The 14,252-nt window shown below is 33.6% G+C and overlaps 2 protein-coding genes across 2 annotated transcripts in view; one reads left to right on the top strand and one right to left on the bottom strand.

The window, feature by feature from the left end:
• Nucleotides 1-14,252, top strand: part of LOC150103115 (xaa-Arg dipeptidase-like) — a 238,885-nt gene that overhangs the window by 67,799 nt on the left and 156,834 nt on the right. Inside the window, exon 2 of the mRNA XM_090398096.1 lies at nt 13,510-13,598. The gene's annotated coding sequence lies outside the window, so the exon portion shown is untranslated. The remainder of the gene's footprint in view (nt 1-13,509; nt 13,599-14,252) is intronic.
• On the bottom strand, nt 11,872-13,351 carry LOC150103116 (uncharacterized). Its single transcript, XM_090398097.1, has 3 exons — nt 13,308-13,351; nt 12,572-12,609; nt 11,872-12,300 (listed from the first exon to the last, which is right to left on the bottom strand). The coding sequence occupies exons 1-3, from the start codon at nt 13,327-13,329 to the stop codon at nt 11,872-11,874; spliced, it is 489 nt and encodes a 162-aa protein (XP_090254223.1). The 5' UTR covers nt 13,330-13,351.

Genomic DNA, 14,252 nt, shown 5'->3' with positions numbered 1-14,252 from the left:
CACTTCCTTGTGAAATAAAAGACTGTTAACCAAAAATATCATAGATATAAACAGATGTTTAAAATGGTAGTTGTTAATCTGCCAATCTTTATTTAAATAATACTTCAATTTCATTACATAAACTACGCAGACTAAGCTTCCCAAACTACGCAGTTTTAAGATTACTGAAATATCTTATTTGTGATTGGCCAAAAAATTTGGCGCATGCTCTGTGCTTTATACATTTCAGCGTGATAGCTCAACAATGGTATTCAAATAGGCCGTTTCGTATCTGTGTAAAACATCTTTGGACGACAGTAATGAAATTAAAATGCATTTTAGTAACTCTTGCGACCAACAATCATCAAGTAGCAAAAGAAAGAATTGAATGAACAGTACCGATATGTACCCACAAGATGTTTGAATTCCTGTTTCTTTTGAAACATAATCTCTGTGTGTTGATGGTCTGAGGTTTTTTATTCTTAGTACCTCTCACTTCATGGAATATTATTCTTTGTCATACTTCCTGTTAGACTTTCGATGTTTTCTTATAATTGGGAAGAGAGGATTTTTAGTTTTACGTTTAGAATGTTACAGAACTCAGCAGCCACCACTGTTGCATGAAGGTGTAGCTGTATAATAGCTACACCTAACACTCACCCCCCCCCCCTCCCTCCCTACTCTTAGCTATATAGAAAAGGCCTTCTATTGCATCATGGTTTTATTTCTCTTTCAAGGTCTTTTCACGGTGGAGACGTTCCTAACTCACAATGGCTTTCTTCTACTATAGTGTTGCGATTGAATTTCTAGGCGTTTATGTCGACGTTAATGCACGCAATAAGAAGAGAAACCTCCTTGGAATTCTTTCTCAAGGAGTAATGTGATCATCATTGTTATGTTAACAATTTTTGAGAAAATAATTTTTGCTCAGTTGGGTAATTTCGTTTTTATTCTTGCCGTGTCATTTTTGGGTGAGTTTTTACCCCCTCGTCTATAGAATACTTTCTCTTATTGATGATTAAAAGTTTATACTTGTTTTCCTAGGATGCTATGAGTTGTTCTTCTGAAATGTCTTATTATAATATTAATAATAATATTAATTGAGTAAGGACTTAATTAACATTAAGTCCTTACTGCCTGCTTTATTATGTAGGAATTTGAACGTGGACACATTCATAGCACAAGCAATATACAGTAGTCCCCCCTTTATCCGTGGGGGATACGTTCTAAGACATCCCACGGATAGTACTGAACCTTATATATACTGTTTTTTCCTATACATACTTACCTATGATAAAGTTTTAATTTATGAATTAGGCACATTGCGAGATTTACAACAATAACTAATAATAAAATATAACAATTATAACAACATACTGTAACAAAGTTATCTGAATGTGAATGGAATCTTAGCAACCACAGCATGTGAGTAGCTTTTCCCACCTTTGCAACGCGTTGCCCTGGTGTTGGACTACCTCTGGGATCAGCCGAATTGTCTATTACTAAAAGAAAGAGCCATACAGCTTCCTTTCGGCGATGTAAAATTACATCGGCAAAGTGGATACCAACATTATTTCAAAGCCGAATGTTTGTAGAATTGCCTTACATTTTGCCGAGACAGATAGAAACCTTCTATAGTTTCATGAGTAGAAGAAAGCCATGAAGATATTATCTCTTACTCGATGGCAAACGAGTTGCACTAACCCTGCTTGCCTTTGTACATGATTTGTAAAAAAATTTGTACATACCTTGTTTTAATACTAGGATGTCTTCAAATTCCATGTTTCTGCTGAAAGTTGTTTATAACAAGGGGGGAAGGGAGCCTGGAGGGATGTTTGAAGCTGGAAGAATAAATTGGAAACCCGGGTTTCCAATTTATTCTTCAGTGACGTGATTTCTTATGTTTTTGGTTCGCGTATGGAATTATGGGTGATCGTAGAGATAAGGATTCGTGTTGTGATTGGTGGGGCACTAGTGACAAGATCAAGATAAGATAAGGAATTGTGTTGTGAGTGGGTGTTGTTTTCAGATGTAGATAACTGACGTTATTTGATATTTGCATGTTGATTCTATCATCCAATTTCTTAGTTTGTTCAGAGATAGTGGACCAATTTCCCACTTCAGCTGATGGTTCTATTTTATTAACCAAGAATTCTGTTTCTTAACTCTTTCAGGTAATTCTTTCCAACTATAAGATGATTTTGTCGATGCATATCTTACAATAATTCTATCAGAAATACAAATTTCTTTAGGAAATAAATTTGAAGTCTTATTCAAAAGAAATTGGCAATCAATTATCCCAATGATAACTGAAAATTCGTATTTTTCACCCACTGTCGATTTTTTATAATCGTTTTCTTTCATTCTTCTTCTTAGATTACTTCATATGGCACCACAAATAAATAGTTATTTATTATTATTATTTCACTGATTATTAGCTCTGATCGTATATTTTATGTTAACTTTCTGTTACAAAATTCTAAACAATTAGAACTTTTCACAAAGAAACTTTCAAAGAATTTTGTGGCTCATCCATTATTTTTGCATTACCAAACACAAAACAGCAGCTGCAGTGGATAAACGATTACCTTAAGTCCAAAGTCACGCGACTCTATGGTTTTTTCTTATAGTACTGTTTACCCTTACTATATGCCCTACCTTGACTGTTCCTTCAAAAATAAACCTTTTGCAAAGATGACTCGACGACATCTTTTCGCATACTGTTGGGTATACTATTGGTGTGTTTTTATCTTACTTTGTGTGGAGAAAGGTAAAATTTGTGTGTTATCTGGAGAGTACAAATATTTTTCTATACCAAACTTTAAAAGTTTAAGTCACGTTTTTGAGTTAATTATCTGGTATATATCTCTGTAAAACAACCAAATTCTAACAGTTCGGATTTTCGATTATGTGAACATTGTTTTCAGATAACTCAAATGTGAATAGGTAGCATTAGACAATTTCTAAAGTAATCCATTACATGGATATCAGTTTTCAAAACTTTTTCCCCCCGTTCCTGGCATTAATTTCACAGTAGTGATTTTTTACAATAATTAAACAGAATTGCATTAAGGTATAAAGTTGTGGATTTAAATATCAAGTTCTAATCAGAATAACTGAGTAAAAAATTCACTGTGGAAAAACACAACAACAAAAGCACACATCTTTGTTCATTTAAGTTTACAAATGCATATTTTATTTTGCTGAATTACTATTTACAAGTATATTCACTGAGAAAAATTCGAAACATGTAATTACCTAAAAATATTTCACAATATTTAGTTCAGACTCTTAACATTTTCGAAAGAGTTCAATGAATAAAAGTTTTGTTACTCACTGTTTCTTGGTAACATTATATCAAAATATCTGGTCATGCAAAAGAGTGTTTAAATCAGATACCATGGTAACCACACTTCCATACGTTTGATATTGTGTCAGTCTGGAAATGACACTATGCCTCCATGAACATTCTGTGTATTCTTTTGTCACCAAAATACACAAACTGTTTTTGTAAAATGTTTGTAAATGTCCCAAAATAAAGAATCTTTATCAAATTGGATAAAATCTTGAAAGTCTAATTTTACCATTGATGAATTTAAATGATTAGCGATTATTTCCCCCATGATATGAATAGCTGGTAATTCAGTTTCTAAAAATAGTAAATGATTATCAATGTCGTACATTTCTGGTGCAAATCTCTCAGCTTCTTCACAACTAATAGAAAAAACTTTACTTCCATCAGCTCCTGTATCATCAAGTATTAGTTCCCCATCTTGGCATTTCAGAATATAACACTCACCGAGGTCCATTTCGTAGTCAACTCTTCTTTGCAAGTAGCCAAGGATATCGGACCACTTCCTGCATAACTTTTCCCAAGTGGTCCTGGATAAATACATCATAATGTATGTGTCTTCTAAAATAATAATCGGTTTCCATCCTTTTAGAGCTATGTGAAGAGTTTTGTCTCGTTCTATTTTCCTGAAGAAAGAAAATTTCAATGACTTGTGGCTCACCCATTATTTTATTTTATTTTACTTTCCTGGATACAAAACACCACAACACAATACGATAACTTCACAGGATGAACAAATTGCCATAACTGCAAAGACACTTGACTCATTTGTTTTTCCTTATAGTACTGTTTACTGACCCTTAATCCTCACCATTCATTTCAAAATGAAATTTTCATGCAGATGATTCACGGACATGTTTCTGCATGCTGTTGGATATGATGTTGATGTGAGATTATCTTACTTTGAAACATCATAGGCAAATCTTCTCTCTGTGGCTCAAAGGGTATTCTATATTATTTGTCCTTATTATGTAAGTATTTTATCCTCAAAAAAGTGTTTTTGATGTTTGATCATGTGATTATATCTCTCACTCATATGTCTGAAATTGTTGGGATGGGGAAAAAGGTAGCATTAGGTGGTGGAAGTGAAAAGGTTGACAGAGGTCTTCCTTGCAATGCTCCCCATCATCCCCCTATTCTCCCTCCTCTCCTCCAGAAGATGTCTGCTCAGCCTAGTGGAGATGAGTGAGCTCATCATTTGCAGATATATTTTAGTGATGTCACCTCCAACTGATACTGATAACTTTGGAGGAACAAAAAATAGCATTAAGTGGTGGAAGTGAAAGGGTAGTCAAGAGGGTGACAGTGGTCTTCCCGACAATGCTTCCCCTCACCCCCCTTCTATTCCAGAAGATGTCAGCTCAGCCTAGTGGAATTTACGGATATCGTTTGATGATGTCACCTCCAACTGATACTGATAACTTTGGAGGAAAAAACGCATTTTTTCCCCTCAAACAAACAACCCATCTACTTGAAAACAACTGTATAAAATCCTTAATCAGGAATGAATAATTTTAGGATATGTGTCATAAGAATTTTACACTAGAAAAAAAGTCGTACTTCCTCGAACTGATAATACCGTGCAAAATCAAAGGGAGAATATGAGTCATGAAAAAGGTGATGATTGGATTGTGGCATGTGACGTATTATCAAATCCTCAAGTAAGACCAGCAGAATTCCAATCCCCCCAGATGAATAAGTTTAGGATATGTGTCATCACAATCATGTGAATGCTAATCACTTAGTAATATACAGGTGTTTGAGAAACAACCAACTGTGGGAAAATGATACCTTTTGAACAATACCACAACTCATATATTACAGGATGTGATTAATACAAACAGATTAACTACAGTTCCATGGTATTTTTTGTGTTGTGAATATATGTTAGCCCCAGTAACCTACAATGAAAAAGTCAACTGCATTTTCAGACTTGTGTTTGTGTTCTGTGCTGTGAATATATGTTAAAAATCAACAATTTGGAATATTCAGAAAACCTAGATAGTACCAAGATGTTCCTCATTCTGGAAAGAAATGTAAGTTAATTTTTTTTAACTTAAACATAACAATTGATAATTGTAATTTCAATAATCACTGCTCGTATGTTTTGGTAAACGTAATTCTATTACTGAATATTTTTTTTCATAAGAATAATCATTGGGTACATATTAGAGTATCAACATGGATACATTAGCGACTTTACATGCCTAATGTGTGTGTATTTGAGGGACACCAGCATATAATTAAATTATTCAGAAAAACCTAATCATTGCCGCCATCACAACTCTACTCTAAGAATTCCCACCCTTTAAGAGGAAAGAAATACCCCAAGATGTATTGGAAAATTAATACAGTCATCTATAGAAGAAAAAAAAACTGTATGTTTGAGTGACATTAGCATATAATTAAATTATTCAGAAAACCCTAAACACGGCCGCCATCACGACTCTACTCTACTCTAAGAATTCCCACCCTTTAACAGCAAAGAAATACCCCAAAATGTATTGGAAGATTAGTACACCCATCTATAGACAACTAAACAAAAAACATGATGACAATGACGGATGTGTGTCACCCTAGGAAAATCCCAAGATATCTTATCTCAAAAACATCACCCACAATTCCATATCCAAACCAAAATACCATGTGATATCACAGAGAGCCATATGTTCCCCATAAATTTCCAGACACATAACGTCACGATTCTTATCTCTAAATAACACCCACAATGCAATAAGTGAACCAAAAACACCACGTGATGTCCCTGACAGACAAGGGCCCCAGCGAAATTCCAAATATTCCAAACACTATAATAACAAACATTCACGTCACGATTCCTTATCTTATCTTGATCTTGTCAGAAGTGTCCCACCAATCACGACACGATTCCTTATCCACTAATATATCTTCCTTTCCATTCAAAACAATAACGTCACTTATTTACAACTAACAAATGACGTCACTTATTTACAACTAACAAATGACGTCACTTATTTACAACTAACAAATGACGTCACTTTTCTTCATCTGATAACAACAAACATTCACGTCCTGTTTTGAGCAACAAATAAGAAGCAATCTAGATGCATTACTGGTTATAGATTAAAAAATAAATAAAGCATGAAACAGCCTTTTCTTAACTGATTTATTTTTTTTCCAGCATTCCAAGTTGAACAAATAATGTAAAAGAAAAAGATTTTCCTGAAGAAAAAAAAAACAACAGGAAATATTCGATACTGGAAGAATTTAAGCATGGATATTTGTTATGTTTATTTATTTGAATAGGAATCTGGAAAATAAAAGAGCTCAAAAGCTGAGGGATGACTGAGTTTATAGCGAGACATACAAGGTGATGAAAATACGGAAAATAAGTTTGAGGTGATATGGAACAGTTCATAAAACAAATGCTTCACAGTGGGTGCACCGTTAGGTACACCCTTCAGATGTTTATTTAGTTAGCTTATGACGTAACGGAACTGAGGCCTCTACATGCACGTGTGGCACCATCTTATAAATCTATCATAATGCTGTTGGATGTATTGTAATTTTGTTCGTAAACTCGGTATGTTCTCTGGCCGATTTGCCTGTATGCGGGATGAAAAACCTAAATGTCTGAGAGAAAAAATGTTGCTACCTCTATATGTGATCAGCTAACTCACCAGCAATTGCAAAATCCCATTAAGGATTCCTCTCGTCATGACGGGAATCGAACTAGGGTCTTTTGCAGTTGAAGGCCGCAATCCTGTCATTCTTCTGATTGCATGATGGAGGCACTTTCAGAAATAAATTCCATATATGACGTTTATAATATTGACGATAGAAACAACAATGTTTTTTGTTTGTTTTGGAAACGAAAAAAAAAAAAGTGTTTCCCGCTGTAGTACTTTTCGTCAGCCAAGTTTCTATGTTACCATCAGTGCTAGAGTTCTCACCTTTGGGATAAGATTTGTCATCTTATATGTGTCTTTCGTTTACGTATAAATTTTTTTTTATCAAATTAGAAAACTTGGAATAAGTTGACAAAATCTGTTGCTATGAGATTCCTATTTTAAGGTTTCAGAAATTAGTTATTTTCAGTAATACTTCCCTTCAGGATTTAAAGTTCTTCTTTTAATGTAAATTAATTATTAACTCACATAAAGATTCGAATTGTATTCCACACCACTGTTGGGGCATTCATGATAAGTATTAATAACTGTGGGTTAAGTTCTGTTGCAACCATATATTAATCTGAACATTTTAGCTAATGAATCCTAACAGAAATGTATAGGTAAGCCAGTTTATCCGTGATAATAATTTCGTAATTTTTTTCGAAATAATAATAACACACACACACACACACACGGTACTATAGCTTTATAACATTTAATGACAGGGATTAATCCAGTCTCATACGGAGGTATGGCAGAGATTTTCCTCCCGGAAACCTTTTTTTAATCCCGTAAAGGAGACAAACCAGAAGAAACACACGCAGTTTACAGACATAATACATTAATCTCATAGCCTCAGTGCCTGGGGCCGTAAACCCCAAACAACTAACCAACTCAGGAATAATATTAAAAAAACAAAAGGAAAACGTAACATGAAAACCGTTAGCTCCTGTCTACCCTTTTCTTGGCTGCAAGGTTTGAACTCTTTTCTGGACTACACTAATCGGCTAAATTAGTATTTCGTACAAAAGCACGTTATGGATAACTCTAGTCTAGCTGTTCATTCAAACATCTAAATCAATCATTCCGCCCAGTGCAATGTTGCAAATGAATATGTGCAATTTCGTGGGTTTTTTTGGTTCCTAATTATTAAAAGATTTTGTAGTACTAGCCAAAGTAGCATTTTCTATAGATTGATAGACGAAATCCGTATAGCAGTCAGCATACAGAGAATATCTCTTTATGGACACGGTTCTTAAAAGTGTTTTATTATTATTATTATTATATTAAGGGAAGACGTTCAGTTTATACAGGATTTACACCTGGCCGTCGGAATTTGAAAGGAAAAAAAAGTGTTATTTGTTATCTCAAAACTATTATAACATACACTGTATGTTATGAGAGTTTTAAAATAATTCTATGTATCAAGAATTACTTCCGATACATGCACTGTAGGCTAGGCAGAATAGATATCACAGATACTAGTAGTTGGATGCTTAAATGTTTTAATCATTCCATGATGTGGTATAATTAAGACACTTGAGGATGGAGATGATTCCTTAAGAGAAAACAATTGATTGGTGGAAATTGAGGAGAATGTAAGTTGAGTTGTTTTGAATTAGAGCCGAAGCAAACAAGCCTATGCACTTACTATAATATCTCTTACAGTGATTACATTAGCTATTAGAACGCATATGTCATTCTCAATGATTTAAAAGAGCAGAATATCTTAGAAATGTAAAGATGGTGTTTCTAAACGGTTAATATGCCGAACGAAAGTTTTGTGTGATGTTGAAGCACCGTAAATTACAAAGGGTGTGCGCACTTTTAATGGATATGATTATTGGTAAATTCTTTCCAATGCTTGGTTGGCTGGTAACCAGTTTGACCCAATGGATAATTTTACAACGTAAAACTTAACCTATTTCTCAATATTTATAATCTCTTTAGATGGAATGATCCCAACGTTCACTTCCTCTTTAGTCTTTGAGGTCTCTTACTTCTAAATCACTAAATTTCTTAGCTAACTTTTTTTTTTATTTCTTTCTATATGTCTTTCTACTTTTTTTGCGCAGGACGAGATATGTTTTCAATTTCCTTGACTAGATAAGACTTCTTTTTGTTCTACAACCAAATCCTCTCTCTCTCTCTCTCTCTCTCTCGAGAAAATGCTACGAATAACCATAAAAGTTTAAAGTCCTCGGAATCGATGCGAGTCTCATATTTTAGATAAAGTCTAGTACTATCTTTTTATATCAAAACCATATTTAGATGATTCGATGAAAGTTGCAATTATAATGCTGTATCCAGAGAAAATACAGAATGTTCGCAAAAGGAATTCCAGCGCGTTTAAATTGAAATTTGAAAAATAAATTGCGTTATATTTCCTGAATTATAAGACTATTTCTTCGTCTGAAAGTGTTGAGAAAATGATCTTTCCACATATAATTCGAGCAAGTTCAAAACGAAGTTATATATTAGTTTCAATATTATGTTGTACATCTGCAACTGATAACACTTCTATCGCAATCTTTTTATGTGCATACTGTGAACAGGAACTGAGGACCACCCACCCAGTTTTTAACTTGCACACGAAACTGACTTTATACGACGTTCTGAAACCAATTAATTTACAAACGTGTAAGCGTTTCTTTAAAACGTTCCTGGGCGTCGTGTGAACTTAACATTAATCAACATTGCAAGTTTTTAATTAATTATACAACAGTTTAGCGCACACTTATTGTATGACACGCTGATCGTTTTTGTTAAACACCTACTAATTAGAAATTATAGAAGAACACGAGAAAAAAATTCTCCTACGAGTTAAATAAGTCTTAAGTTTGGTAAATATCAACAAAGGTGGTTTGTAAATTATTTTCATTTAAAAATACCGTCCTTGTTTCTTGAAATCCCGAGTCACAATACGTATTGTATTCTGATATTTCTCTCCATCTCGCTCTTCCCTCCCCCATATCTGATTTTTTTTTTGTCTGTCTTTTTTGTTTATTTCAGTCTGTCTCCTTCTCAATGCTATTTCAATGAAAAACTTAAAAGTAATGCACGGTATTTATTTGAATTTCACATGTGACTTTGTTATTGCCACTAAAACTGCCTCTCGCTCAGCTTTGTAAAAATATTATGTTAAGTTCATCAAAATAAATTTCATTAGCTATAAAACCTGTTTATGAAATTTAATTTCCATGTAGGTCCTCTTATAAGTTTCGGGTAGTTGCTAAGTTTATACTAATTATTTTTTTTATAGTTTAGTGAAGCATGTAATAAAAAATATATATTTATGTTTTAAAGAAAGATTTTCAATGCAGTTGACTATTAATAATTGAAAAGTCGCTTCGTCTTAGTACTTCAGTGTATTGCAGGGAAGTTCTTTGTGTCGCATTTGAAACCATACAAGAAATGGAAGTGCTAACGAAATACGTAATAAAAAGCAAAATAAAAAGAATGGATATAGTGATTATAGGAAAACTGCAGAAGGAAATAAAGAAAATACAAATATATGAATAGATTGAAGAATACGAGAACAATTTATTCAAAACATGCATATATTCTCTATTTTCTTCTATATCAATCACACTAAGAATAACAAAAAAAAAATAAAAATAAAAATAAAATACATACATATATATATATATATATCATGAAAAACCTAAATGCAACAGATTCTTATTAATTAGATTAGAGGTTTCAATAAACTTTCGTATAATTCCAAATATAAAAGTACAGAGGAAAACAAAGATTGTTCAAGTGAATGGAAGTAGAGGAGACAGACAAGAAAGAAAATTTGAAGTTTGGAGTTGAGCCGCAAATGGAGTATTCATATGTTTTAAAGGTTTCGAAAATTGGATGGCATTATAGATGACAAATGCACCTACAAGTTCGAAATGAGATTAATGTTACGTGCTTTTTGATATAAAAGAACAATCAAGATGTATAATTACTGTCTTTCTGTTTCGATAGTTAAACTCCATTTATATTTCATGCAGTATCTGAAAGACCAACAATTTCTTTTTAAAACATACCACGTGGTTTATACCTTTACTATCTCGCAGTAGTTTGTAATTGTTAAGGTAAAACTCTCTTTTTAATATTTTATTAGCTTTTTTTTTTTTAAATGCAAGCTTTATCCAAGCTTATTTGTTGAAGGTGATTAAAAACGTCCATACCTTATACGGGATCCGATCTTTGCGGTGTGCATTTTAGCAACTTCAGTTACCAATAGGTTAATTTATGATAGATGAAACAAATATTAAGTTTCTTTTGGCTTATTGTTAGTTCAGTCTGTTGCATCCCATGAAATCTTGAAAAACGACATATTCTAAATATATAGTGTCTATTTAGAAGGTCAGTACTATGATATTTTAAGACAAAAAAAAATATTTTAAATTAAAGTTCTTTGATTCACATTGTTTATAGATAACAAAGAAACAACCTTTAAACTGCACTACCATTTATTATTAATACATGTACAAAAGCTATATACAACAATCATATGGAAACAGAGAAGGACATTTCTTTACATGTACAAAAAAAAGCAGCAGAGAGGGATAGAAAGAAGCACATATGCTTTATTCAACAACCTTTGACTACGTAGATAGATATGCATTTAAGTACTGGTTAAGCTCACAGCGAAATAATACTGTCACTCAACAGTTTGTCTCTTTGCCAAGAATAACATACCGCCACCAGAGGACGCCACTGAATTTGCGAGGTATACCTTGATGACATTATACCAAGTGCTTCGTGTATTCTCACCCTATTGGCTGTGTACTTATTGGCGGCTTTACAACATGAAAATCTCGGAATAAAAGTCTTTGTAATTCACGGCTTTTTTTTTAATCATGCTGACTCAGTTTGTCCTTGATTACGTGTCGTTTAGCCAAATCGTCTTCCTCCTCCACCTCCAGGACGTGATACAGGAACTGCAGGACGAGCAGCCAAACCAGGAATAAGTGGAGCTGCACGCTGGATATCCTGATCCGTCAGGAAAGGAACGTTGGGACCGGCACCAATGTTGCTATTCAGATAGAAAAAGTCTGGGGAGTTGTGACAGGGTACGGCTTCCTCTGGATAGGCACAAGTAAATGACAGCTGATTGAAGACGGTCTGGTTTCCGCAAAGGAAGCTCCATTGTTGAGTTTCGATGCGACCATCGGGATTCACGATAGTGCTGCACACGTGAAAGATCTGACAGTTGTTGTCGATGTCTGCATAATAGCCATCGTTGGAACACACGAAGGTTGTGCGGACGGAACCAATCAACAATTCCACTCCATCTGGAAGTTCGTAAGCTGCACGCTTTGCCTGCAAAAAACAGTACAAATTCGGTTTCAGATCATGATTAATCAACTCCTTCTGTGTGTGTGTGTGTGTGTGTGTGTGTGTGTGTGTGTGTGTGTGTGTGTGTGTGTGTGTGTGTGTGTGTGTGTGTGTGTGATACATATGAACAAGATGAATGTTCTCATCATCTACGAATAATTAAGTATTCTTGTCTTAATCAATAGTTTTAATTTAACAAAAGATGAAAGAGGGAAAATTCACTTTCAAACCGCTTTATTAGCATTCGAATACTTACTCTCGATGCAGCATTGGCGAGGGCCAGGCCGTAGCAAACTGTAAATAAAACATTAGAATTTAAATATCAGTGGTAATAAGTCTCAGAAATATTTATTTACTTTTTATAAGAGTAAATGTATAGAAAAACAAATCTATAGAAAAAAAAATGTACATAATAAAATATTTTCTTTTATTCTTGAACTTCATGGGATTAGTTGATCATTAAATGCAAAGCCACGAATATTAATAGTATTGAATTAAGGAAACGTATCCTAACCTGAATATGGAGGACAGTTGAACTGTGTTACATTTTCCTAAGAATGGACTGTGCTGACTATCACTTGCGTTTGAATACCGTTTGTTCATAAATGCAAATTTATGAACAAACGGTTTCTCTCTCTCTCTCTCTCTCTCTCTCTCTCTCTCTCTCTCTCTCTTCTGTTCCAGATTTGCTAGAGAATGGTATCATAACGAAGTGCAGTATTTTATTCCTAAAACTGGAGTTTTTTCATCTCGAAAAAGGGAAAAACCAACACTAGAGGAATGTACAAAATGCATAGATATAATCCGTTGCTTTTATAGCCTTAGTTCCTTCTGTCATGACTCCCAAATCGGTAAAAATCGTATGCTAATTCGTAGCAATAAATATCCTACGATATATTATATAACCTTCAGAAGCAATAAACCGGTGCCCACAACATCTACTGTTGAGGATTCAATTCATTTAACATTCTGTTACATTGCAAAGTGCTTACCTAATAATACCACTGCTTTCATGATAGAAGTGAGGAGATGAAGATAACCTACGGAGGAAAAAAAATAAAAGAAATATATTACTGGAAAATTACTTATAGTACCTACTGGAGCATAGGTAGGTGTAATATATTTATAATAAATACTATATTTCGTATTTTTTTCATTAGGCTTAGCATATTTCATATATTTTTTTTCATACAGGCTTAATGTGGTGGAAATTAAGATCCAAATTATGATTTCCTAAAAGTTTTTACAGTCCTGCTAAAAAGATTTACAGTCCTGCTAAAAGTGTAAGTAATTGGAGTATAAAAGCATATAAAAGTAAAGACGATTTAGTTTATCATGTCATTATTCCTGGTTATCGTATCGATCAATCATTTATGCCTTCTAATGAATTAATAAGTACGATACAAGTAAACAATATTTCCTACTGATGTTTGATTTAATTAAAAATTCGGTTGTTAAAATTTAAATTGTAATATTATAATATATATTTAAAGGTATATAAACTATTTTTTAAAAAAAATTAATATTCTTAGTGCTATAGAATATTTAATTAAAAATTAAAATTTAATTAAATTTTAATTAAAATTTGTGTTGCTTAGTAACACAAATCATTGCTAGGCATTAGGAGATATCTCAGAATATTGAAAATATATATATATTTCATCAGATATTCTGGTTAGCAAGCGAAATACCTTTAAAGTCTTACCTTATGCACACTACTGGCAACTTGGAACACCACAGATTTTGAACTCAACTTGTCTGGAAGACTTTTCTGGTGGTTATGATCCACTCAGCATCTCCTGGCCTTATATATACACCAACACACACACGGCCATATCAACGTAGTTGTGCACGCCGGTTACTCGCGCGTGACCAGGTTAGCGACCAATGAAAGGGACACCTTACAACAGAGGGTGGCGTGTGAAAGTGTGTCACGA

Source organism: Typopeltis vanoorti, chromosome 9, assembly GCF_054136105.1.
Source record: "Typopeltis vanoorti isolate ZY-2024b chromosome 9, IOZ_Tvanoo_1.0, whole genome shotgun sequence".
Lineage (NCBI taxonomy): Eukaryota > Metazoa > Arthropoda > Arachnida > Uropygi > Thelyphonidae > Typopeltis > Typopeltis vanoorti.
Note: the sequence above shows the minus strand (reverse complement) of the source record. Positions and strands in the feature narration are given on the sequence as shown.

Excerpts from the sequence above, each read along its gene's own strand:
- LOC150103116 (XM_090398097.1), bottom strand. The coding sequence starts at position 13,329 with ATGAAAGCAGTGGTATTATTAG. Across the intron at positions 12,610-13,307 it reads GAAAGCAGTGGTATTATTAG|TTTGCTACGGCCTGGCCCTC; the intron begins GTAAGCACTTTG and ends TTTTATTTACAG. Across the intron at positions 12,301-12,571 it reads TCGCCAATGCTGCATCGAGA|GCAAAGCGTGCAGCTTACGA; the intron begins GTAAGTATTCGA and ends TGTTTTTTGCAG.